The 26196-nt window shown below is 41.6% G+C and overlaps 1 protein-coding gene across 2 annotated transcripts in view; it reads left to right on the forward strand.

Moving 5' to 3' along the window:
• The first annotated feature begins 17723 nt into the window (after positions 1 to 17723).
• The window catches only part of polr3a (polymerase (RNA) III (DNA directed) polypeptide A), a 35554-nt gene continuing 27081 nt past the window's right edge, over positions 17724 to 26196 (forward strand). For both annotated transcript variants that reach the window (XM_015963046.3, XM_015963047.3), the window contains exons 1-16: positions 17724 to 17911; positions 18321 to 18456; positions 18927 to 19064; positions 20021 to 20192; positions 20459 to 20613; positions 20756 to 20995; positions 21102 to 21264; positions 22298 to 22434; positions 22529 to 22632; positions 22721 to 22862; positions 23357 to 23497; positions 23593 to 23662; positions 23896 to 24023; positions 24088 to 24226; positions 24627 to 24791; positions 25869 to 26041. In XM_015963046.3, the coding sequence (XP_015818532.1) occupies positions 17868 to 17911; positions 18321 to 18456; positions 18927 to 19064; positions 20021 to 20192; positions 20459 to 20613; positions 20756 to 20995; positions 21102 to 21264; positions 22298 to 22434; positions 22529 to 22632; positions 22721 to 22862; positions 23357 to 23497; positions 23593 to 23662; positions 23896 to 24023; positions 24088 to 24226; positions 24627 to 24791; positions 25869 to 26041 (2247 nt within the window). In that variant the 5' untranslated portion in view covers positions 17724 to 17867. The remainder of the gene's footprint in view (positions 17912 to 18320; positions 18457 to 18926; positions 19065 to 20020; positions 20193 to 20458; positions 20614 to 20755; positions 20996 to 21101; positions 21265 to 22297; positions 22435 to 22528; positions 22633 to 22720; positions 22863 to 23356; positions 23498 to 23592; positions 23663 to 23895; positions 24024 to 24087; positions 24227 to 24626; positions 24792 to 25868; positions 26042 to 26196) is intronic.

Genomic DNA, 26196 nt, shown 5'->3' on the forward strand with positions numbered 1-26196 from the left:
GTTACAGAGCAGTGTCTAACTGCTTCCTACAACACTAATGCCAGCCCTCGCTCTGTGTAATCTAAACCCTATGCTAATGAAGCATGGGCCCACAACATGCAGAAGGTTGAATATCAATTTAATCAGGCCCTCCCTGCAGGGGGGGGGGGGGGGGGTTCAGAGAGAAATGACAGCCAAAGTGCATTAGTAATTCTACTGCTGTCACTTCTCATAGCTGCTTACCTTGCAAACAAACTGCTCTAATGGCACCTGCCTGCTGGGCAATTTAACCGCTGTAGAGGCAACACAACATAAAATGGACTGGAGACCACTGACCTAAATAGAAAAGGGCTTCCTCTAAACAAGCAGTTAGTGTCCTTTCATCAGAGCGAACATGTCCACGAACCCCTAATGTCTCCGTTTTTGTCCCATTTATTTACACATTGGCAACAAATACACGTTCACTTCTTTATCAATGCCAACAGATAAAATATGACTTGAATCCACAAATAAATAGATAAAAGGAGCACTTCATTACCTCCACTCATACAATTGAATTGCTTTGACATAATCCCTTCTTACTCCTCAAGGGGATGGGGGAGGGAGAGAGCACGATGTGATTGATGGTTGTGTGTGTTAAAATGCACGCTCATGTGCATGTGTGTGTGTTGGGGGTGGCGTTGCTCATTTCAGCATCAGCCTCAGTACATCAGTGGGAGGGAAAATATGTCATTTCTCGCTGCAACCTGCATGGGTAGCAGTCCGTGTTTGTATTCGGCGTGGGTCACCATAACACACTGATGCTGTCATTTTATGACTGAATGACTGGTGAACTAGCGCCACCTGTTGTTAATCCTCACTCACTGACTGAGTGTGACATTTAATCATTGTTTAATGCAACTTGCTGGGCTTTTCCCACAGTCTTGGAGGGCTTTACTTCAGCCAACTGTGTACTTAATATGTAGCAGCCAGATGGCCCTCGGCAGTCAGGCCCCTTTGCATCAATATGTCAGGCCAATGGAGTTGGTGGTATCGAATGTGGCAGGGAAAAGAACTAAACTTGGCGAGCTCAAGAGATGGTGGCGGTGAAGATGAGATGCAGGTCTCCTCCAGTTGAGCAGATCTATAACAAACCCGGGTGGGGAAAAAACGAGACGATGAGTCAAGAGGTGGCATCAAATCCATGGTGATCCCATGGCAACGCAAATGTCAGACGTGCAGGAAAAGTGCACGACTCCACATTATGCATGATGCGGATGGATCTGCAGTTGTTGACATGACATTTTTTCTTGAGGATCTCTTCCAGGGCGTGATCGTCTTATTGAAATCTGATAGGGAGACACAAAGCTATTTAAAATGCCTTAGCAGATGAGTTACTGGTGGTCTGTTTAACCACGGAGCATGGCTTTTTCCTGAGACTCCCTCTTGTCTTTAACTACCACAGGGACTCAGTGTGATTCCCCTTGAACACAATTGATTCATAGTCATCTACCTCATAGCTGAGAGCTGGGTAATCACAGCCAGAGAATCGAATCACTCACACTTCAGCTCCACCGGGGAGACGGGTTTGGGATGAAATTACCCTCCTCTCTGACTTAATTGTCTTTTTTGGCCAGTGGCATACAGATTTGGTAATAGCATTGTTTGTTCCACTGGTGAGATTAAGAAAATGACTTAATTAGAGGAAGCTTCTGATTAATCACACCAAAACGGTGCACACTTGACGGTGGCATGACCTTGTTGCAGCTTCTTCTTTTTCATTCCTTCTGATTACTCTGAAGAATGCATCTTTAAACGTTGTAGATACGTTGTAGACATCTTTAGACCACAATCAGAATGTGTGCTGTTCTTTTTTTGGTAGGAGCAAATTCCCATAAAAGCTAAATCCTGTCAGTGCAACAAAGAAAATTACATCTTTTTGTAAAAGCAAGCACAAGGGCCTGCACATTAATACACACAAACGCACAATTTCAGTCAGATGTGGTCTCTCTGATGGTGCAGCATGCAAATGTTTTGCCATCAACTCGACCTGTGGAGAATGACAGAAACATTTGATGCAGCACAGCTTTTTAGTGAAGTCCCTGCAGAAAGCTATTTTCACAGGATGTTATGTATGCATTTTTCAGACAGCTTGCTGCAGGAGACAGGAGCTCAGGAGGGGGAGGAAAACACGACTGGAATGAAACACCAACCTTAGTCTGCTGAGTGAAGCCAACTGCAGGGAGAGAGCGAGAGAGGCCGTAAACAAACGGATTCTATCTCACATTTTGGCAGAATAACAATAGCGTGCTTCCTCAAATCTTTACTTAAGCTAAAATGCGCTATCTTCAATAATTTAACTTGATTACTCAAACAAATGAACATGATGAGCTCATTCATTTATCATATAACAGTGTTCAGATAAGTGCAAATTAAAGTGATAACCACTGCGTCTTTGTCCCCCTAATCTGCTGCTCCAGCAGATGGAAATAAAAGCCACTACTGAGGCTGTCTCACATCAAATTGTAGTTTTTACACAACACTATATAAGTCGCAGTACTTTCTTGTTTATAATATGGAAGCTGTGCATGTTAATTGATTGCAAATTTACAAACAAACAAATTATTTTTAATTGTTGATATGAAACTCTCTTCATAAGCTTAGTGCTGCTAATCTCCCAATTTCATCGTCTCATTCCAGCAGGCGTCCGAGTCGTTGTAGTCATATCCAATAAACGTATTCTCCTCAGCCTATGCTGTTAACGATGTAAGGGAGCACAGTGACGTTATTAATTAATTATGCTGCAATATTATATATTTAGAACATATGTGGTACTTCTTAATTAAAATTGTGGTTTTGGTCAAATGTGTCAGTTCTAGAAGAAAACAAAGTTAAGTGCATTTCTGGTTCTTAATTTAAAAATATGAATAAACAGAAAAAAATCTCACATAAAGGGCTTATGGAACAGACCTGGAGCTGGCTAAACACTGTACTACTGCTTAGTACAGCAGTAGCAACTACAGCACAAAATGTAAAGAATATTCTGACCATTTGGTTCAGTTTATTTATACCGCGCCAATTCACAACAATAAGGCACTTTACAAAATAAACATTCCAGTTGAACCTAATTATTGGTGTGTTGAGTTCAAGTCATTGTTCCAATTAGTTAAAGGTTTTCTAGAGCTCACTATTGGAAATGCCATCTGTCTAAAATCTATCCACATGTGGTAGATCAGTGTGAGGGATGTCAAGCCGCTCTGTGTGACCTAAGTGACTTGTTCTACTTATGTCCCAAACTCCATGGCTCCTGGAGTCTGTTTTCAACTGTCCTTTCCGGGGCTCTGGGTACCCAATATTTAGGTGGTATTAATGGTCTTAACTAGCCTGGCGAGCCTGACTAAATAAATATATTATTTAGTTTATTATTTAGACTAAATGTTATTTACTTTGTCAATGCTCCATTGATGGTTCTTGGTTGTGAGGTGGGTTCTACCATCGTCTTTCAAACTATCTCCATTCTACTCGACGATGAACAACATGACATACTCATGGCAATGGTTGTCGTAAACGAGGCAGTCTGCTGTTGAAGAAGGCAAAAATACATCCATTTTCTAAATAAAGGACTTAAATACATCCATCTGCTCCAGATTCTAATAAAGCCTAAGTCCTAATAGACCAAATTTTTTGTAAAAGCTGTTTCAAACGAGCTGTCACCATCTTGTTCCAGTCTGTTGCATCATCCTGCCCACCAGATGAACAGAGGGCCCTGATTAGCCCACAAAGCAGATAGAGGGCATCCCCAGAACTCTGTACTAGGACCTCTTCTCTTTGCCATATACACCACCTCACCGGGTGAGATCATTCGATCGCATGGCTTCTCCTACTACTGCTATGCCGGCGACACCCAGCTCTATCTGGGTCGCAGTCTGCACGAATCTCTGACTGTCTTTCTGACATATCAAGATGGATGAAATCCCACCATCTCCAACTCAACCTCTCTAAAACTGAATTAATTTTCACTCCAGCGAAACCATCCATACGGCACAATATCTCAATCCAAAATGATTCCCTATCTCTGGCTCCTTCAAAGGCAGTTTGAAACCTGGGTGTTGTGATTGATGACCAGCTGCCGCTTCGTGCTGTAACATACGAAAGATCAGACCATACGTAACACAATATGCCACCCAGCACCTGGTGCAATCTACTGTTATCTCCTGCCTAGACTACTGCAATGCCCTTCTAACTGGTCTTCCAGCCCGTACTGAAACCTCTTCAAATGGTCCAGAATGCAGCAGCAGGTCTGGTCTTCAATCAGCCTAAAAGAGCACATGCCACCCCTCTGTTCATTGAGCTCCATTGGCTACCACTAGCTACACGCATCAAATTCAAATCGCTAGCACTGGCATACTAAGTTCTGGATGGCACGGCTCCCATCTAACTGAATCCTCTTGCAAAGGCCTACATCACAGCCTGGCCAATCCGGTCATTGCAGGATCATCGGTTAGCAGTGCCTATGCTCACGACAATCCAGACTCTTTTCGTGTGTTGTGTCAAAGATGTGGACTGACCTACCAAGCGCTACTAGAACAGGAGCGTCCTTGTCGATTTTCAAGAAACTCCTGAAGACCCAGCTCTTCAGAGAACGTCTTCTAAACTAGCACCCTCCCAGCACCTGTCCCCCACTCTACTGCACACTCTATGTTCGCTTCCCTGTGATTGGTTATGCTGCCACACTACCACCTAGGATTGACTGAATAGTGTTTGTTGTTAGCGTCAAGGGCAACCTGCTGGCTTAAATATCACCTGTAAGTCACTTTGGACCAAAGTGACTGCTAAATACACAAACAGAGAGGGCTGTGATTGGCCCACCATTGTGGACCAATCACAATGCTCTATGTGTTTGAAACCCCCTATAGAGAGTTTTGATTGGCCAGCCAGAATGCTGCTAGGGGCTGCAGAGGTTCCAATAGAACATTCCTAGACCAAAGTTTTCAAGGCCAGAATTTGGTCTTGTTCACTAGGCTAGGTCTTAATGCTGCTAGCCTGAATGAACCAACTTCAGTTAAAAACAGCTAAAATCTGGTGTGACATATTGAACTGGTTTTCTAAGAAGTGTGACCGTAGATTTAAACCTGCCCACTGCATTGGATTGTTTGAATATAGTTTGTCTCTTCTTAAAAAAGAAATCAAGAGATTTTTTTAGAGGACACCATCTTGAGGTGGAAAATATGCATTGCCCCTTAAGCCCCTCTGCCTGCATGATCACAGCTGGAAGTAGTGCCTGTCATAGTACCTCTAACAACAGAGCTATATTGTTTATACACACACACACACACACACACACACACACACACACACACACACACACACACACACACACACACACACACACACATGTATATGTTGAACTTGGCATGGTTGCATGTCCATAATAAATGTCGCCAACTCTGCATCAGTCTAGGTACTTCTGCAAACACTCGCACACACTCTGTGATTGACATCTGTATGTAAGCAGATGCATAATGCACTCAGTTCAAATAACACGGGCCTTTAAGGGACAGAGAGCAGGCTTAGTAAAATAAACAGCATAGTGACTGCCTTCATTATATTACAGTACAAAGTAAGCAAATTTCTTTTAATGATTAAAAGAAAAACAATCGTGAATAATTCCTGAAAGGGGGAAACTATGGATTACATTCAACAGCAGCCTTTCAATTCAAACTACTTCAGAAGTTGTGCCTGTTTTTATTTTTATTTTTGTTCTTTTCTTACACAGTTTTGTAAAGTTATTTTTTTACCATACATGTTTCAGCTAGTAGCTCTAGTCATCCTCAGAGATTGCCAAAGATGGTGGTGTCACTTCCTCTTCTTCGCGGGCAGCAGAGGTCAGTGTCGCCCTCTACTGCCCGCGTCCCCCTTGCTGATGACACAGTCCCATGCGTGATCCAATGTGTGTGTTCCAAAAAACAAGGATTACGGACATAAACACAGTAAGAACGCACAAAAGAGTTGTGCCTATGTTCAAGGGATGGCTATCAAAGTTAGCAGGGCTGTTGCATGTGGAGACACTTAGATATGATGTGATGGGCAAACCTTACAGAATACCTGGCAGCCATTTTTGGAACTGCCTCCTCAACACGATAAACATCTCTCACAACGCACGTCCCATCACTTGCCAACTAGATAGGTTTTAGAATTGAATTCACAAGTTTTCATTTATTTAATTAATTATTTATTTATTTGTGTAATTATTTATTTATTTATTATTTTACAAAAGAAACTGCTACTGCTAATTCTACTACTGCATTTAGACATGAGGCAGTGTATTTTGCATCACACAGGTAAAAAAGAACGAATGGTGCCAATTATCTTTGATGGATTACTGCTGCTTGTTTGTGAAGAAATGTGTCTTTTTCTGTGACTTTTGCTGTTTCCCTGAAGAAACTGCACCCAACCTTGCCATCTGTTCAATCCAGGTGAACACTTACACCAAGCCACAAGCCAAAGCTTCCAGAAAACAGATCTGAGACATTTCCACATCTCAAAAGCATGATAAGGACTGGAAAACCCACTTTAACCGGCAAAAGTAATTATGTATTAAGTGTTCTTAAATGATCTCTCCAAAACAAAATCATTAATGAGGAGAAGAAAAAAAGCAGGAGGGAAAAATAGAGCATGTGCTGAGCAGACAGGGAGAAGTGTGGGGAGGGTCGTTGGAGGAGGTTTCAATGCTTCTTAGAGGTGCCTCATTTTCCACCTCCATCTGTTCGTGTTTCTGCGAGCTGGAAGCCTCGTTTGTGTCACCCCCCCCCCCCCCCCCTCACCCCCCCTCACACACACACACACACACACACACACACACACACACACACACACACACACACACACACATGCTCTGAGGAGCCAGACTTCAACTGCAACGACTCCATCACCTGTTTCAAACAACTGCACAATGTGACCCATTACATTCTTAAACTAATAATCACATCATGTTTGATGATGTTGTTAACCTACTCCTTAAGAGGTTTCCTCTCTAGGGTTGCTTACTAAAGTTCCAACCAGCCCTGAGCAACTGCTAATCTGTGCGTTGGAGGTGGATGACAATGAAAGCAATGAGAGAGGAAGATGATGAGGCCAGAGTCAGCCCTGAGTCCCTGCAGGAAGACCAGAAGATAGAAGTGAGACAGAGCAAGGCCACATTCCTCCATTTCAATCAGCTGCTGCTGTCTCATAAAGCTGAGGAGCATCCAGAGGGGAGGTGCCGTCAGGAATCCTAATTGCTCCCCTTTCCCCACGTTGCAGGGTGCTTCTATGTAAATCTGTCTGGGGAGGTATCTGCTGGATGCAAGGCTGACTGTATGAACCGAAATGTGAGCATGGATGTCACTCCGACAAAAGCCTTGGTGGGAGAGATACAGGTATTGTAATTTATTTGGATACATTATTCATGAGGTGCAGGGGAGAGCATGCTTTCTCACATGTAGATAATGCTTTGACATGTATCCCACCACATCGATGGGCACTAGCCTCGAGTTAAGATGTATGGCTTTAATAATGGTGACGAAGATGCAAAATAATGAGATGTCTGGAGGCAGAGCTCAGGGATGTCCAGAGAGAGACAAAGAGAAACCCTCATCTTAGGTTTGTGAAGTCTGCCTTGATAGCACACGCTTATGACTCTACAGAAAGGTTTGTTTGTAAATGAGGGAAAATGTGGAAAATGAGAAAACTGAAAAGACCATTAAACTGTCAGAGTACAAGACCAGCTGGTTGGGACCCTTTTACTGAAATGATTATATATTCAGTTTTTCTTGTTGTTTGTTGTTCAGCAAGAGAGGAAAAAATAAATTATTATTTTAAAATCCTCACTGATACCTCAATGTTCTCAAGGCCTATTACTTTAGACTGGTTCCAACAACAGCACCAATGACAGAAAATGCCACTGGTGCTGCACCAGTGGTGACAGCGTGTGGAATATGTGAGAAATGTGTTTGTTTTCATGTCAGACATTAGAGGAAGTTTTCATTTCTGGTCATGTGTTTTAAAAAATGAATAAGTGAATACATTTTTGCCTCAAACCACTCCAGTTTCCAAAATTGTGTGCAACTCAGAGCTAAACCTTTGCTAACGCTAGCTTTCCCTCAAGTATAACAAAAAAATGAATAGTGTTATTATTGATGTTGTTGTTATTTACAATAAAGTGAGCATTTCTCAAAGAATGAACCAATTTGTAGCATTCAAGTGCAAAATCATGTTTTCAGCTAGACGCTAATAATACCTGGCTTACAAACAGTGATGTTAGAGCTTTTAACCTAAAGGGAGACTAGGAAGTTTTGACTTGCTTTTAGCACCCCCTAGTGTCCGTTTGTAGATTTAAAAGCAAAACTTATCTCCTCGCTGTGCTTTTGTCATTTTAACAACCTTAGCTGACAGCTGAAATGTCTCGCCAGCCTTCCTTAGTGTCTACAGGAGTGATTCATCACTAAATTAGCTGTGTTCATGATCTGAAACATGCAGGAAACATGCTGGGAGCAGACTGCTGTGCCAGACAGCAGACCGGACTGGCACTCTGAAGTCGCATTTGTGGTATTCTGGCCACAGAGGGCAATAGGGGTTGGGTAGCCTTTCATTAAACGTGGAATATCAATCAATCAATCAATCAATCAGTCAAACTTTATTCATAAAATTCATACAGAATATGTAACCCAAAGTGCTTATATTAAAAAGACCCCACATATCCCTCAAATGTCATTGACAATTAAACCCTCCCCCGACCCAGTGACACGCATGTACACACACACATACCCACATACACTCATACACACACAACACACTTGAAAACAAAAGTAAACACTGGGCTGAGCTCAGATAAGTCAGTTACATAAGGAAACCCAAGGAAAAGCCATCAGGGGAGCCGTCTGCACCAACAGCAGCAGATCCATGGCAGCAGCCAGGACTGACACAGGGCACCTAGAGGAGGGAGGGTGAGGTCCCCCCACCTACACTCAATCACTACCTGGAGAGCAGGTAATAGTTAGCAGTAACAATTAGATGCACATAACTTACTTTTGGAGTAAACCCAATTGAAGGTAGCTGTTGTAATTAATCATTCAAAGCAAACATGGCTAAACATGGCTAAAACCCAATCAATTCAACACATACTGAGCTAAAACCTGATAGAAGAAGAAGAACAAGAAGAAGAAAAAGAAGAAGAAGAAGAAGAAGAAGAAGAAGAAGAAGAAGAAGAAGAAAAAGAAGAAAAAGAAGAAAAAGAAGAAAAGATCTTTTCTATAGCGCCTCTCAAGATAAAAATCACGAGGTGCTTCACAAAAACAAAAATTTTAAACATAAAAATATTTTCAAAAATGATTCAAAATATGTTTAAAATGAGCAAAAATAGACTATTGTGATTCAAAATGTAAAGAAAGAGAGAGAGAGTGAATAGGAAAGAGGGAAATCAGTGGATCCTGAGGAAGGTGGAATAGGTGGGGAGAGCTGAATATGGAGAGTGGCAAAGAAGGTCACTCATAAACCAGCTTGAACAGGTGAGTTTTCAGCTGCTTTTTAAAGGAGACCACTGAGTCCACTGATCTCAGGCTCAGGGGGAGAGCGTTCCAGGGTCTGGGGGCCACAGCAGCAAATGATCTGTTACCTTTGGCCTTTATCCTGGTGCGCTGCACAACCAGTAGGCTTTAGTCACTAGAACTCAGGGACCTGCTGGGGGTGTGGGGACTGAGAAGATCGCCAATGTATGATGGTGCTTATCCATGTAAGGCCCTAAAGACCAGAACCAGGATCTTGAAATGAACCCTGAAGTTGACTGGCAGCCAGGGAAGCTGGAGGAGAAGCGGGGTGATGTGGGTGTGTTTGGAGGACTTGGTCAGAAGCTGAGCACAGGCATTCTGAACCACCTGTAGATGGTTCAGGGAGGTTCTGCTCAGACACGCGAAAAGAGAGTTACAGTAGTCTAAGCGTGAGGAGATGAAGGTGTGGTTAACAAGTTCAGAGCAAGACAGAATGGAACTCAACTTAGCAATGTTCCTGAGACGGAAGAAGGAAGAGTGAACAAGAGAACTGACATGAGAATCCAGGGTGAGAGCTGGGTCAAAGGTCACACCAAGATTCCTGACAGAGGGTTTTGTGTGAGAAGCAAGCTGACCAAGAGAGTCTCTGACTTGGGAACCAGCTTGTCTGAGCACAGATGAGGATCTCAGTCTTATCTTCATTCAGCTGTAGAAAGTTCCCAGCCATCCAGGTGTAGCGTTATGAACATGTCATTTCTGCCCTTAACAGCTACCCTTTGACACAGTGACAGTGTGCATAAATTGCCATGGTCGTGCGCTTGCTTCTGATGTTTACATTACAGCAAAGAAGACAGAAGAAGGACGAAGAACGCTTTTCATTAGTTAATCAAAGAACTTTATTTCTAATAAAGCTAATCAAAACAACTGTTGGTCAATAATAATCAGGTGACTGATCTGTGAAATCACAATGTTATGATTTATGTGTTTATTGAATAACAAGACTTTGGGCTAACTGAGCTAGACATCCTGATCCACATAAGGTAAACACATGACACATTGTTCACTCATCCAATCAGAACTTCCGTTCTGTTGCGGGGCAGAGTTCTGTGGAGTTTAGTTAATCTGTCCACTCCGATTCGCTAAGAATTATAAACAACTAAGTTTACTAAAACAGAACAATGCCATTTTAATTCAGTTCCATCGAGTTCCAACAAAGCATTCAACGTAGTTCAACTTGGTTCAACGCAGTTCCAACCAAGTACTCGACCAGCTCTCAAATCCATCATCGCTAAGAGAAGTACAGACTGGCCAGCTGTATTTTCTACTTTTAAGCTGAGAACTGTCAAGCTGGAAACTCCTGCCGTTTTACCAACAAGACGACGGTTCCTTCAGAACAAAAGCTGAACTCTCTACGTGACGCTGAAACCTGCCGTTGTACCGGGAGACGTTCCTTAGACTGGTTTGTCGTGCTGCGACGCTGTTTCACCGGTTCCAGCACCAAAGGAGGGTCCAAGGACCTGGCATCCGGATCTTACACGGAGGTCTCCGAAACGGTACGTAGAATCAGCATAGATGGCGTCTCATGTCTTCCTCCTGAAATCCATCGTTATTAGTTAAACAAAACAACACCTCGCACTCAGACTCGCCTCGGTCAGATGGAGATTCTGAACTGACACACACACACTAACACTTCAGCTCACATTCATCTGCATCCATCATTAGAGAGTTAGTCCTGGTGATTGTTTCGAATAATTATAAAATAAATATTCTTAAACGTCCCATCTCTCTTTTCTTGTCTCTAACTCAATACAAGGTGTTTGAATGAAATTCCCTGTGGTAAAAACAACCTCTTCTGATTCTAAGTGCCCGGTCCAAGGATTAATCTCTGGACCTTAATAAAGTGTAAGAATATACCAACTATGTTCCGCTACACAGGTTTTCATAGAGTCTAAGCAGGTGTGTAACAGCTGCAGCTTAGACATCTCATGGGGCTTAAAGGAGATGTACAGTTGGATGTCATCTGCATAAAGATGGTAGGAGATTCCTTTGAAGGAGCTCAGGATGTGCTGAAGAGGAAGCAGATAGAGGAGGAAGAGCAGAGGCCCCAGCACAGAACCTTGTGGGACACCATGGGTAAGAGAGGTGGTGGAGGACCTAAACTTGGAGACGGACACAGAAAAGGAGCACTCAGAAAGATAAGAGGAGAACCACTCCAGAGCAGTTCCTGATAGGCCTACCCAGTCTTTCAGCCTCTCCAGTAGCAGGTGATGGTCAACAGTGTCAAAGGCTGCAGTCAGGTCCAGCAGGACCAGAACAGAACAGTCCCCTGCATCACTGTAGATGAGAGATATTCACAACACATATGTGAGATGAACAGTCAAAAATGATTCTTGCCCTAGTAAACACCAGCTAAATTTTATGTAAGATTTAACTAAAACTTATGAAATCACAACAGTTATTTATCAAAACAGTTCAACTAAAATCAAATGTACTTAACTGAGCATCTTTAGTAAATCCTACCTAATCAAATTCCATTTTTAAGACTTTCAAAAACTTTGCTAAGGGCCAGCAAATCCCCAATGTGACATTTTTGCTTCATTTGGAAAACGTGCATGCACCCAGAAAAATAAGATTGTTGGCCCCAGTAAACACAAACTAAAATGTGAAAAAACATTTAGAGGAAGCATAACTATTTATTGAAACAGTTAGCACAAGTCAAATAAATATGAACGGGTTACTTTTAAGGTAGACTTTCATTTGATTTTATAAAACCACATGGAAAATGTACATGTGTGCATTTTGTTGTGTTAAAAAAGAACCAAGTAATGCATGCACATGCACTTTTATGACATAAAGTCAACATTTCTAGTTGACCTTCTTTTCCTGTGTAGCAGATGACATGAAATCCTTTGATTATTGGGCTTCAATGATCGCATTCGATTCATCCGGGCAAACACCAAACTGTAGTTTACTCAGGATCAGCAACGGTAAATAAAAAAAGTACTGGTGAAGGAACTGTTCATCCACAGGTCTTGAGTCAGAGTAAAACTTTCAATTAAAGTACACAATGTTTTCAAACCTGGATTCAGTTACTTGTATGTAAAACAAGGTTTTCTTCTTTCACTTCACTAAAAGGGTGGTGTCCTTATTGAAGCTCAGCTACAGCCTACAGCTTAATCATGGCTCGCTTGTAAACCCAACAGCATACGGTCGTGTGTACATTGTTCTGACCATCAATGCAACTTGGTAGAAGAATACAATAAAGCAAATCTCCATTCAGACCCTCAGTGCACACGATCATAAGCATGCACACAACTGCTCTCTGACTCGGGGCTCTTATTACCAACCCAATCATCATAATCTATACTGTGAGCCCAAAGACTCTCTTGGGAAGCTCCCCTTATTTCATCTTTTATCACCCCCCTCTTTCACTTTATTTCAGTAATTCAAACCCACTAAATCTAAATGCGAGGAGACACGGAGCCCTGCTGTTTTGACAAGTTAAATGACTACAGGCAACGATGTGCGTCTCAGTCAGTCTGTAAGCAGCACACGTCGCCAGCCACCGCCTTGCTGTGAGTTAAACAGAAATGTGTCTGTGTGTGCAGATGTGTTCTTTCCTCAAACACACAGCTCCTTTTTTCTTTGCTGCGACCACCCGACCCTCTGCAGCATCTTCCTTTTTAGGTGAAATTGAAATGGATCGTGTAGCTCAATATTTTATTGACATCAGCTTCAAAGAATGCTGCTACAGTGACACCAGGGATAATTATTTCACCACAGATTTCTTCCTCTCTGCATTTCTCTCCCTCTCTCAGTCTGCCTCCCTCCAAGCCCTTCCATTCCTGTAGAGAATTAGTTCTGCATAAATTACCCAGTGGAATATTGAATCAGTCTCCAGCCACCAAAGGCGAGTATCTGTGTGGCTGATTACCGAACAGCGCACACATCACAAATGTGGACACACACACAGAAACAGGAAAGGGGTGGTGGTGGGGGAGTCTCTGAGTGAGGAGTTGACACCGTTGCAGAGAACATAGTAAGGAGGAGAAGGGGGAGGAGGAAGGGAGGCGATGGAGGGAGATCAGCCAATCTGGAGAAGGGGAGCAAAAGCAGTATTAGCCACCTTAGCCACACACTATCTGCTCATTACTTAGTCATTAGCAGGGGCAGGGGCTTAAAGAAGAGAGGGATCAATCAATTGTCGCGGGTCAATGTTTTGCAGCCCTATTATGAACCCTGGGTGGCTTTGTAAATTGAGAACAGTAATTACTCATGTTAATCACACAAAGATGGTGGTCACACTGATCCACAAATATGTTTTGCATATTGCAAACGGTATGGTGAGCAAACACTGGGTGGCACTCTGCACTGGTCGGATGAAGGAGATAGATGAGCGCTCATCTTGTTCTGATGAGTTCACAACCATCCTCTGTACGTTCCTTCTGTGTATCTATTCAATTGGCATTTCTTGGTTCTTTTTATTTGTTTAGAAAGAACCAAGACATGCAGGTTCACAAACATTTTATACAACACACACAGCATCTTTTAAAATAATGTTTAGCTTCTTGAATTAGAAAATTAGACACTTTTTTGGAAGAAGAAAACACTAGTTTTAGGATATTTGTGTGTTGCAAAAAAGAAGAGAAAAGGAATGGTTGGTATTGGGAAAAAGCTTTTTACTATAGTTGGAGGTGATGGTCATGCTGAAACCAGCCACCTCACTGGTGATAATCTGGTGGGGGTTCTGAGCAGCTGGCAGTGGCAAACAAGAAAGTAACCACCTAAGGAAGGTGCACATGAATCTATGCTGCGGGTTTCTGAAACTACACCGTACAAGCTGCAGATTTGTTTAAATGTTTGCGTCACTGTGCATGAAGGTCTATCAGCTGATAGGCTGGGCTGGAACATGGCTGCACTTTTTCATCCTCTAATTCAGAGTAAATAATTGTGGGGTTTTGGCAAATCCAAAAAGGCTTTATTACAAAACTAAACATAAGCAGGCCGTCACAGATGTTTCTGTATTGATCAAGTCAGACATAGCTTGAGCTCAGATTGAGTTTTCTGCTACAGATTTGATCACAGAACTGTTTGTGATAAGAACGCTATCTAGGGATGCACCGATACCGATATCAGGCCCATACCGATGCAGTTGCCTGAAAGTGGCTTCACTGTAACTTGTCATCTCTGTTCACCTAGTTTTGTGATAATTTCTGTTAATATATTTTATTTTTATCTACTTCACAGTCTTTTCTTGTTGGAAGCAGAGAAGAAAATGAAACCTATATTCCAATTCATTGCATTTTTCATGCGATGGAAGTATCGGTATCGGTATTGATATCGGCGAATACTCAGATCTGAGAATTGATGTTGTATCAGTTAGAAAAAAAGTGGTATCGGTGCACCCCTAATGCGATCATATTATTCCAGTTGTTGTCACTTTTTACGTTGGTGTTTAAAGTTGTATTTGGTGAAATTGATTCAACTATTTTGGAGGAAAAAAAGATTTTGTTTTACGTCGAGTTTGTGATCATTGGTCTAATATCAGTCACTTATTTATCACGGGTATTAAACACTTCCCTCACTGCAGGTTATTTCTCTTTTAACTCTTCATCTTTCTTTAGGATGACAAACAAATCTCAACAATGGTTCTTATGCTCGATATTGGCTATTATTTTATTTTTTTTAATCAACATAAGATATACTGATATTGTCTGACTCCTAATGTCCGATACCAATATATGCTGTGTCCCCTCTCATAAAAAGTAAAACAAAAACAATTTAGGTAACCAACATCTCATATCTCCTATCGTGCATGCCTACATTTTAAACGTTTTCTATGCAAAACGACAACTGCTTCAATTAAGGTTAGTACGTATTTATTTAGTCTCCAACAACAGCTGAGTCTTATTCTCCCCCAGCGTGACACTAAGATGTTTGTATTAGTCAGTGGTGTAATTTTTCTTTTCTGTAAATTGCAGCTATGGTGATAAAACATTTATAACGATCTTCAGATAAGGAAAGCAAACCTTGGGTGAAGATTCTTGTGGCAAATTTCTACTTCACAAGTTGTGCGAAATAAACTAAAATATCAAACAAATTAAACATCAGATCTGTTATAATTTGACATTATTAGAGAAGAAGTAGCTGAAAAGTTTGATATGTAGTGTTTGTGTGTGTGTGTGTGTGTGTGTGTGTGTGTGTGTGTGTGTGTGTGTGTGTGTGTGTGTGTGTGTGTGTGTGTGTGTGTGTCAAGGTGGAGAAACGAGGGCCCAGGCAGGATTTGATCCGCAGACTCCCTGTGGCCAAGTAGCCAGGACACATGATCAATCGGGATACAGTGACAGGACGCTCATCCTGTCACATCTGGTATGTACAAGTTGGATCATTAAGACTAAAAACCAAAAATGATATTTTCCATTATAAAATTTTAATGCAGATATCAATGGAAGACAGATACTATCCCTAGTTTTTAGCTTAATTAGCCAACAAGCATAGTGCAAGGCATTTTAGGCATGAGTTGTTCATGTTTATGTTTTCATAGGCATTTTCACAGAATCAATCTACCTTTATTTAGAAAGAATGACCTAAGAGAAGATCTGACTGTCTCATCTTCAGCCTCCAAGTTCAACAGCCTCTTTGAAATATGGAATAAGCATTAATTTTGTCATTTTACATCTGACTTGGAGCCATCCAGTGCTTGCGAATACTGATCTCATCAGATATTTGTAGAAGGCTGAGTGAGAAAGTTACACGAGGTAATTTATCTTTGCATCAGGATGAGGTATTGATCATTTTCTAGGATGCACGGTCATGAGAGGAAGAATTCCCTGTTATATTGCAGATGTCCAATATACTGGATGCCTCCACTGGGAGTTCCCTGTGTGTAAATGTGTGTTTTAGCTTATCACTGGTCGATTAGCCGGCTGTACTGTTGTTGATACACAGTTTTGTGCACAGAGATGCTCAAGAGGCTCTTTAAAAAGAGATTGCTGAGCAGCTCCCCATGCTTAAAAGCATTGTTCATTGTAGGGGTCCCTTGAGTGTTTTGAGGACCACTTCTATGCTCTTTACATATTTTTATATAGAGTAAGACATCTGTATACGTCATAGTGCTCCATACCGACAATTGTCTTTGGGGATTCCTGTTCTGAAAGACAAATTTTCAAGAAACAGATTGTGTGTAAAGTTATTTCAGATGTTCAATTAGAATCTTTCTTAGAGTCAAGTGGCAGCAGACAGTGAAAATCACATGTATTAAGAACATTCTCACTGTTATAGATTATAAACTCCCGGAAAAAGTAATCAACTCCTGCGTGTAACGGAAGGAAACCATCATCAGGAAGTCATCAGGTGCTATCAGTGATTCAGCAGGAGTGTTTCAAAGATTATAATAGCGGGTTTGTTTATGCTCTGCACCATCTTTCTCCACACATTCCTTTTTGTTGAAAATACACTTGGTGCCATCTAGAGGTTTGACTGTTAAATGTAATCTTACTCTTCAAATGTTCCATCATTCTGACAATAAATAACAGTGAATATGGTCTATGATGGAACTCATTCACTCCTTATTCAAGATGTAATGAAGAATGTTTGGATTAAGTAAATCCCTGGTCTTTGCATAATTTTCAAAGTAAATTAGATCTATGCTTATTTTTTATTTTATGTGTATTGAGATTATGCTTGCATAGCAGAAAAACCCATCCCAGATTCATAATTTGTTTTTACCATTGAAATCAAAACAATGGAAAAATCAATAATAATAAGTAAAAAAAAATATATATATATCCCATAAGTGGTGCTATGGTACTTGTTCGACGGTAGATGGCAGCACACACACCAGTCTCAATGAGCTCCTGCTTCTTCGACTGTTGCGTTTCTGATGCATTCAGGTGCTTATAGTAAATTTGATATTTCAAGTTGCAAAACGATTTTAAAACAAACTAAACAAAAGAAACGAATTCAAACGCTATTGCTTGAAGTAAATGTTTTTATTAATTTCTGTTGAAACGTGGTTGTGACAGCCTATCGAAGGAGGCAACAGCTGTTCACTCCTATGTTGCTATACATGTTGCACCTACAATTTTATCAAATTCTTTGGGATGAAAAGAAATAACTCTAATAGAAAAATTCCATTTTCTTTATATAGTTGATGGTTTTTAAAATATTTTAAATAATGTTACAGTACGAAACTTTCAGGACAAATTTTCGGATTCCGCATGAACAATGAAGGCAACACATGAGTAGCTCACGTGCTACCAACACACACTGCGCGTTCCTAGCTGCCGCTTTGCTCGCAACATGTAGACAGCATGTCGGAATGAGTAAAGAATAATCATTTTGTTTTTATTCCTGGTGGATACTACTGTAATAGAAGCTTCCAACATGGTGAAGGAGCAATTCAGAGAGACAGATGTGGCCAAGAAAATGTGAGTTCACCACTGTTAGCCAGTTAGCTTACTGGCTAGCCGTGGTTACATGTGTGTGTGTGTGTGTGTGTGTGTGTGTGTGTGTGTGTGTGTGTGTGTGTGTGTGTGGTGAACATTTTGTTTACTTCTACAAAACAACACAATACATAATCGTGTCTCCACTAGAGTATCGCATAGGTAGTTTGTGGTTACGCGAACGCAGTTTCAGTCATGGACGTGGTTAGCAAGCTAACTGGTGTTAAATGTGGAATAATGAATCATATGTTAAACCCCAAGTTGATTTAAAGTCTTGACTTCCTATTTAGCGTGTTTGCTGTCGTTTTATGCATTTGCACAACACAATAGGAGCATTTCTACAGCCTTATGAATGAAAGTTGTCTGCTGACTACATTCTTATCTGCTTTTACAGAAGCCACATCTGCTTCGGCATGAAATCTGCTGAGCAGATGCGACAGCAGGCCCACATCCAGGTTGTCAGCAAGAATCTGTACAGCCAAGACCCCAAACGCACTCCCCTGCCTTATGGAGTGTTGGACCATCGAATGGTACGGCGTAGATACCAGTAACTATGCGAATTCTTGTTTGGTTTCTTGTAGCTTTCTGCCATGCCAATCACAAGTACTTAAATGATTGCCTTCAGTTAACCAGAATCTTTTAGATCCTTCCTATGGATACAAACGGAGACAAATTCTGATCTTTGACTTATATGAATGAGTTCCTGTTTTAATAAATTGCAGATCATGATTATAAAAAAAAAGAAGCTTTTTTTGGTTTTGTCCAAATTTCTAATAACATTTGATGTCTGCCTTGAGTCTCCATTCACCCTCAGATAACTTAGCATAATTTAGCTATGCTGGCCTAATAAATGAATAGATTAATTGTAAAGATAATCAGTTGTTATTCATAGAAGAAAAATAAAAAAACAACTACACAATCCAGATGAATGAAGTAACCACGTATTTCTGTACTGTGCTCTTGTTTGCTGTAATAACTTCTTGTTTTCTGTTTGCTGCAGGGAACCAGTGAGAAAGACAGACCATGTTTGACGTGTGGGAAGCAGCTGGCCGATTGTTTAGGGCATTATGGTTATCTGGATCTGGAGCTACCATGCTTTCATGTTGGCTATTTCAAAGCCACTATTGGAATCCTACAGGTTAGTCCTCTTGTGGTTCTTAAGGGTTCACAAAATGTATAGGGTGACATATTTTATAAACACTTATGATTGCAAATAATTCTAGAATGGTTATTTGGAGTCTTGAATCTGTAATATCTCAATTTGTCCACGAGGGGTCATTAGAGTGTCAACATGAGGACATTAGAGCCCTTTTCAGACTGACATTCTGGAACATTTGCGGACAATTCAATCCGGTTTTTAATCGGAACTGTGTTTTCAGACACACCACTTTTGTACCGGAACTTGTCCTTTCGGCTGCGTTCACACAGCAGGGAAAAGTTCCAGATGTCTGACGGCGGGGTGGGGTGGGGGTAGAATCGGACTCATGTTAAGAAGAAGAAGAAGAAGAAAATATAATTTCTATAGCGCCTCTCAAGATAAAAATCACGAGGTGCTTAAGCATAATTCTGCGCACACGAAGATGCATAAGAGACCTGGATGATGAAGCTCAGTGGTTAAAGGAATCACTGAAGCGGTGTGAAGCGCTCCGTCGCGCGTCTAGACGGTACCGTAGGAGGCGAGCTGCCGTGGTTCGCCGCATGCTACAGCAGCGAGTTATATAGGTGCGCACAGCGTCCCCCGGTCCCCTCCTCCTCCCCCTCCCTCTTGTCCGGAACTTTACCTCACCAGTCTGAAGCAGCCAACCTGTCCGTAACAAGTCCGGACCTGTTACTAGGGGCTTCGTCTGGATAAATTCCAGAACACGTTATCCGGATGTTTGTATTCAGACAGAAAGGTCTTACGGACAGATTCCGGAACATTTCCGTTTTTCATGACCTGTCTGAAGGGGGCTTAGGAGATGCATTTGCTGGTTTTTACCTTAGAACAGTGTTTGCATCCTTTTTAAATGGTAAACATTTGAAGCAGTGATATGTGTCACCACTGAGACAGGTTAGATATTTTTCCAGTCTAATGTCATTTTGATTTGTGTCTAGATGATTTGCAAGACATGTTCAAGCATAATGCTGACAAAAGAGGAGAAACTGCAGTTCATGGATATTTTGAAGCGACCAAACCTGGCTTATCTCCAAAAACGAGGGCTGAAGAAGAAGATATCTGATAAATGTCGCAAAAGGACAGTCTGCCTGAAGTGTTCAGCTTTTAATGGTGATAAAAGACACAAATTTCACAAGTAGATCTTTTGATTACATCTTTTGTCTCTTGTCTTGACTTGATAGTTTAACCCTCTGGAGGCAGGCGTTGCAGATTTGCAACGTTAAAACCTACCTACCTGGTTACTCCACACACGTATTTCATGAGCATTTTTTAACTCAGAAGTACCCCTGAAAGACTTAGTTGTTCGTCCTTTTATCAAAACTTATTTCGAGCCTGAGAGAATAAAATGAAAATGTATGGTGTTTTTAAATTTTCAGGACCTGTGAAAAAGTGTGGCTTGCTGAAGATCATCCATGAGAAGTTTAAAACAAACAAGAAAGTGGTGGACCCGTTTGTGTCCGAGTTCCTGCAGTCCTTTGATATCGCCATCGAACACAACAAACTAATGGAGCCTCTATTGTCCAGAGCACAGGTAATCTTCAACTCTTAAAACATGTTGAAAGATTCATCTTAAACCTTAAAAGATTTTGCAGAATTAACAAAAATATTTAGCACATGACTCGTTCAGTTGTGTATTTAGCATAAGTCTGCACTGATTCTAATTCCCTTTCCAGGAAAACTTGAATCCTGTGGTTGTCCTTAACCTGTTCCGGAGAATCCCTCAGGAAGATATCCCTCTGCTGCTGATGAACCCAGAGGCTGGGAAGCCCGCTGATCTCATCATCACTCGTCTCCTCGTGCCTCCTCTCTGCATTCGACCCTCTGTGGTCAGCGACCTGAAGTCTGGCACCAACGAGGATGACCTCACTATGAAGCTGACAGAGATCATCTTTCTTAATGATGTCATCAAAAAGGTTTTTTCCACAAATAATCATCATTTCTTTAATATCTGTTTTTTACCTTTGAATCCTAAATTGTTGGACAGTTTTTATGATTTTTTTTCTATTTGAAATCGTTTAGCATCGCATGACGGGGGCAAAAACCCAGATGATAATGGAGGACTGGGATTTCCTCCAGCTGCAGTGTGCCCTTTACATCAACAGTGAGCTCTCTGGCATCCCTCTCAACATGGCACCCAAAAAGTGGACCAGGGGCTTTGTGCAGAGGCTGAAGGGAAAGCAAGGTACAGTGTAATGACGGAGTCAGAAAATTTTCATTGAATGCAATTCATTTTACTGAGTTTGTTAGTTTGAGTTTATTTTTACATCACTGTTTTTTATTCTCTTATAATTTAGACCCTTTCTACCTTAGAATAAAAAAACAAATTGCAGGGCCTCATTTATAAAATTTTGCATTGAATCCTTAGTAAAACTCCACTTAAGCTCAGCAAAAGAAATTGTTAAACAAACAAAAACAAAAACAAACTATTTACACACAGCTTCAGGCAGTTTCTGCTTTATAAGTCACACCAATAAGCTCAGGTGTTTCTGGATCTCATCCCGTCCCCTACACACCCCTTTCTATCATAACTGGACAATGCAAACTGCATGATGAATATTGTGCATATAAATCAGCGTGCTTATTTAAGGCATGTCACGGGTAACCATGGCAACCAAGACAGAAATCCACCCTCTGGGGTGTGACATTGGTGCGGAAAAAATATTTTACTACCTTCCTGCGGTACAGCGCTGCTGCAGTCGATCAGCGTATTTAGATCAAACAAACATTTAAAGAAGTGGTCAGATGGAGCCTAACGCCTGGAACACACCAGACGCGGAAGCGTGATGATGCGCTGCAGAGCAAGCAAATAGTTGGTTTTGTGTGTGTGCTCGCAGGTCTACAGGTCTGAAAATGTGTCCTTCATAAAACATTTCACCATCTGATCATCTCCAAAATGTGCTCACCAGGTCTAAAGTTTGCTTGAAGTTGTGCTCCCCCCCCCCCCCCCCATCAAGTTTTTCTTTATTTATCACAACGTTTGCATGGAAAGTCACTTACGCAGTTTTGTGCATAAGCAAGCTTTATAAGTGAGAGCCTTGTGCTGTAAAAATCCACCAAGAGGAAAAATTTTCTTTAGATGTTCAATTAGAGTTCTCAAAAGGCACTTTGAGATGTTAGGCCGTCCCAAACAATATTTAAGTTTTAAAAAGTAACAGTTGTTAGGTAGTGAACGTATTCAAGAGTTTAAAGCAGAGTCATTTACGGTGATAACGCAGGTCGATTCAGAGGAAACCTCTCTGGGAAACGAGTGGACTTCTCAGGCAGAACCGTGATTTCCCCTGATCCAAACCTGAGGATAGACGAGGTGGCCGTTCCCGTTCACGTGGCCAAGATCCTCACGTACCCAGAGAGGGTAGGTGGTGCATCGTTTCTCTGGTGAACATGTGTAACAACCACTTTGTTGTTATCAACAGTTATCAGCAGATTCTGTCTGCCGCCCTCTGTAGGTTAACAAAGCTAATCTGGAGCTGATGAGAAAACTGGTCCGTAACGGCCCTGACGTTCATCCTGGAGCCAACTTCATCCAGAACCGTCACACGCAGATGAAAAGGTGAAGCCATCTGCGTCTCACAGCTCAAAGCGGTGCGGATGAGATTTACCTCCAGATAAAAAAGTAAATCCTCGTTTTCTTCATCCAGGTTTTTGAAATACGGCAACCGTGAAAAGATTGCTCAGGAGCTGAGGTTCGGTGATGTGGTGGAAAGACATCTGATAGACGGAGACATCGTCCTCTTCAATCGACAACCTTCTCTGCACAAACTCAGCATCATGGCCCACATTGTGAGTCCGCCTGAACATGTTTAGACCACGAGGTGTAGTTAGAAATCTGTTTGGACTTGGATGATAGCATCAACACGAGAAACGTCCCGTGTTCTTTAACAAAATGTCTCAAACTACTTTCAGTACTTTTCCTTTCACTAGTTTCCATCTCATTATTTGTAGAGATGAGCTCTTTTCTTGCATAATCTGTTTTTGAACTGATGACAACAGCTCACTACGCTCAGATCTTAGAAGAGTTTGTTCTTTCTGAACAGAACAAGAAGCAAATCACTCGCACTAATGCAGAAAACTAATGATCTATGATGTACTCAAGTGGCCTGAAGTCCTTGAAAACATTGGCTGATTGATTGAAAGGAGATAATTATGGTTATTATCTACATGAATTTCTGCTGTGTACATCTTAGTTTGCTGATATTCTACAGTTGGAGTTAAATTTTAATCACGGTTGACTTTCCTGAACAAAAATTGACTAATGGCTGTACCTAACCTCCCAGGCGAGAGTCAAACCACACAGAACGTTCCGTTTCAACGAGTGTGTGTGCACGCCGTATAACGCCGACTTTGACGGCGATGAGATGAACCTCCATCTGCCTCAGACTGAAGAAGCCAAAGCCGAAGCCCTGGTCCTGATGGGGGTGTGTATCGCAGCAACATGTTGTGCTTACACCAGATATAAGCTCTCTGTGCTGGGACTTACCGGTCCGACTGAGATGTTTATCTTGTCTTCCAGACCAAAGCCAATCTAGTCACACCAAGAAATGGCGAGCCGCTGATTGCTGCTATTCAGGACTTTCTGACAGGTTGGTGCAGTGATTTGTAGCAGCCAATCACAGGTCACGCTGCTGCGTTTTTATCTCATCGGAAGGTTCCGGTTCTTTTGAGTTCAACTTTACAGATTTGTTGCTTCATTGACAAACGGGATAAAACAGCTGAGGACTCTGATAGAAAGTGGCTGATGATGGTTTTCCAGCCTGATGGGGGAGCACTTTAACAGTTCTTCACATTTCCTTTCCACTTTACCTTATCCCCTTAGGTGCGTACCTGCTGACGCTGAAGGACACCTTCTTTGACAGATCCAAAGCCTGCCAGATAGTAGCATCGATTCTTGTTGGCAAAGATGAGAGAATTAGGATTTCTCTCCCTCGCCCAGCTATTGTGAAGGTACTCCTCTTCTGTGTGTCTCATAACTCTGATTCAATGTTGCCACTAACAGTGTTTCCATCAGCCAGTCACTCTGTGGACGGGTAAACAGATCTTCAGCTTGATTCTGAAACCCAGTAAGGACTGTCCCGTTAATGCAAACCTGCGCACCAAAGGCAAACAGTACTGTGGCAAAGGAGAGGATCTCTGTCACAACGACTCCTGTGAGTTTAGTCTTTTGAATTTAACACACACACACACACACACACACACACACACACACACACACACACACACACACCAACATTTTAGAATTGTGACGTTTCATTTGAAGTTTTTTATTATTATTTAAATAACATAAAAACACAACACACACACATCTTATGATGAAAAATGATTAAAATCATATAATTGGAAAAGTTATAAGAAAATGATTGGATTATGTTGCAAGTTTTTTTAATTTTCTTTTGATAAAAAGCTTTTAGTGTTTTCCTCTGAGATGAAGGTTTTTTTCTTCGTCACCCTTAAAACGGCGGAAAGCGCACCACAGGGTTCTGCTGACCTTGTTGGTGTTTCTGTTCTGGATCTAATGGCTCCTTCCCTTTCTGTTGGTCACGTCCCCAGTTGTTGTGATCCACAACAGCGAGCTGATGTGTGGCAGCATGGACAAGGGTACCCTGGGATCTGGCTCCAAGAACAACATTTTCTACATCCTGCTGAGAGACTGGGGACAGCTGGAGGCCGCCAACGCCATGTCCCGCCTGGCGAGGCTTGCTCCGGTCTTTCTCTGTAGGTGCTCTGTAGGTTTTGCTTGGCATTCAATCTCTAACACTCTGTGATATCATGATGCAAATTAGGAAATATTTCCTGGAAATCGCACAGAGATGCAGTGCTGTAATAGTCTCTTTCAGACGTATTTTATGGTTCATTTGGTCTTGAGTTCTGCATTTCCTTTCAGAGTCACATGGGACGTTTCTGAGTTGAAACGGTCATGATTGAAGTGCACACACTGGTGATGTTCTGTATAATGAAGCAAATTAATGCCTTAACATGTCCTATGGCCATCCAACCCTCAAGTCCGGAGTATAAATAAAGAAAACGTGGTGGTGGTGATGTGAATGGCTATCGGCTACTCAAATCTGTAATTTAAGCTCAGTTTCTAAGAAGTAGACAGAGCTTTTAAGTATTTTGGTAGCCATTTTGACAGATGCAACTGTAAGTGTGCATCAGTTGTTTACATACAACTGGGTATTATTTCCTGGAAGTTTAATTAAATGATGTTTAGTGGGTCATCGGAAATTTATTTGAAAAGACACAGAATAAAAAACATTTCTACTAAAAAGCAATAAAAGAAAAATCATTTGTTGAAGACTTAAGTTCACTGAGCAACAGATTTTCCCTTACTTTTTAAATGTGATCAGCCACTCTGGGTTTAACATGCAGGCTAAACATGAAAACGGTTTTCTACTCCCATTTCCTGCGTTAGCTGACAATAGAAAATAGGCGAGGAAACACTCGGATCAGAAAAGTCGGTCAGATTTATGTCATATTGTCAAACTGGCATTCATGGATTTACCCGTCTTGGCTCATGACGGAGAAGGCTTTTGGTTTAGTGTCCCGGAGAAAGCAGAGCGTGTCTTGGCTAGCACCTCCACAACATGCTTCTACTTCCTGAAACATTAGTGCGAGAGCTTTTATTCAGCAGAGATCAACTGACCAGGCATTCATTCATACTAGACACCACTGCAGATGTACTAAAAACAAACAAACAAGTGAGCTCAGTATTTTAAACGACTTGATCATGCTCAAATATCTGCTTTCTTGGTAAGTCACTTCAGCATCTAATGACTTTCATTTGACTTCCAGCCAACAGAGGGTTTTCTATTGGAATCGGTGATGTGACCCCTGGTCAGGGTTTGCTGAAGGCCAAGCAGGACCTACTGGATGATGGCTACAAGAAGTGTGACGAATACATCGAAGCTTTGGAGACGGGGAAGTTACAGCAGCAACCCGGCTGCTCAGCGGAGGAGACTCTGGAGGTAGGCACGTGTCACCTCGGTCCCCACCATCAGGAAAGTCTGCCCTGAAAGTGGTTCAGCGGAACAGACCTTCAATAGAAACCTAAACTAATCATATGTTATTTTTAGAGCTAACCTGTTGCAGAAGTACAATGCTGTAGTTTGTTTATTGTCTA

The sequence above is a fragment of the Nothobranchius furzeri genome, chromosome 16 (genome assembly GCF_043380555.1).
Source record: "Nothobranchius furzeri strain GRZ-AD chromosome 16, NfurGRZ-RIMD1, whole genome shotgun sequence".
Classification (NCBI taxonomy): Eukaryota; Metazoa; Chordata; class Actinopteri; order Cyprinodontiformes; family Nothobranchiidae; genus Nothobranchius; species Nothobranchius furzeri.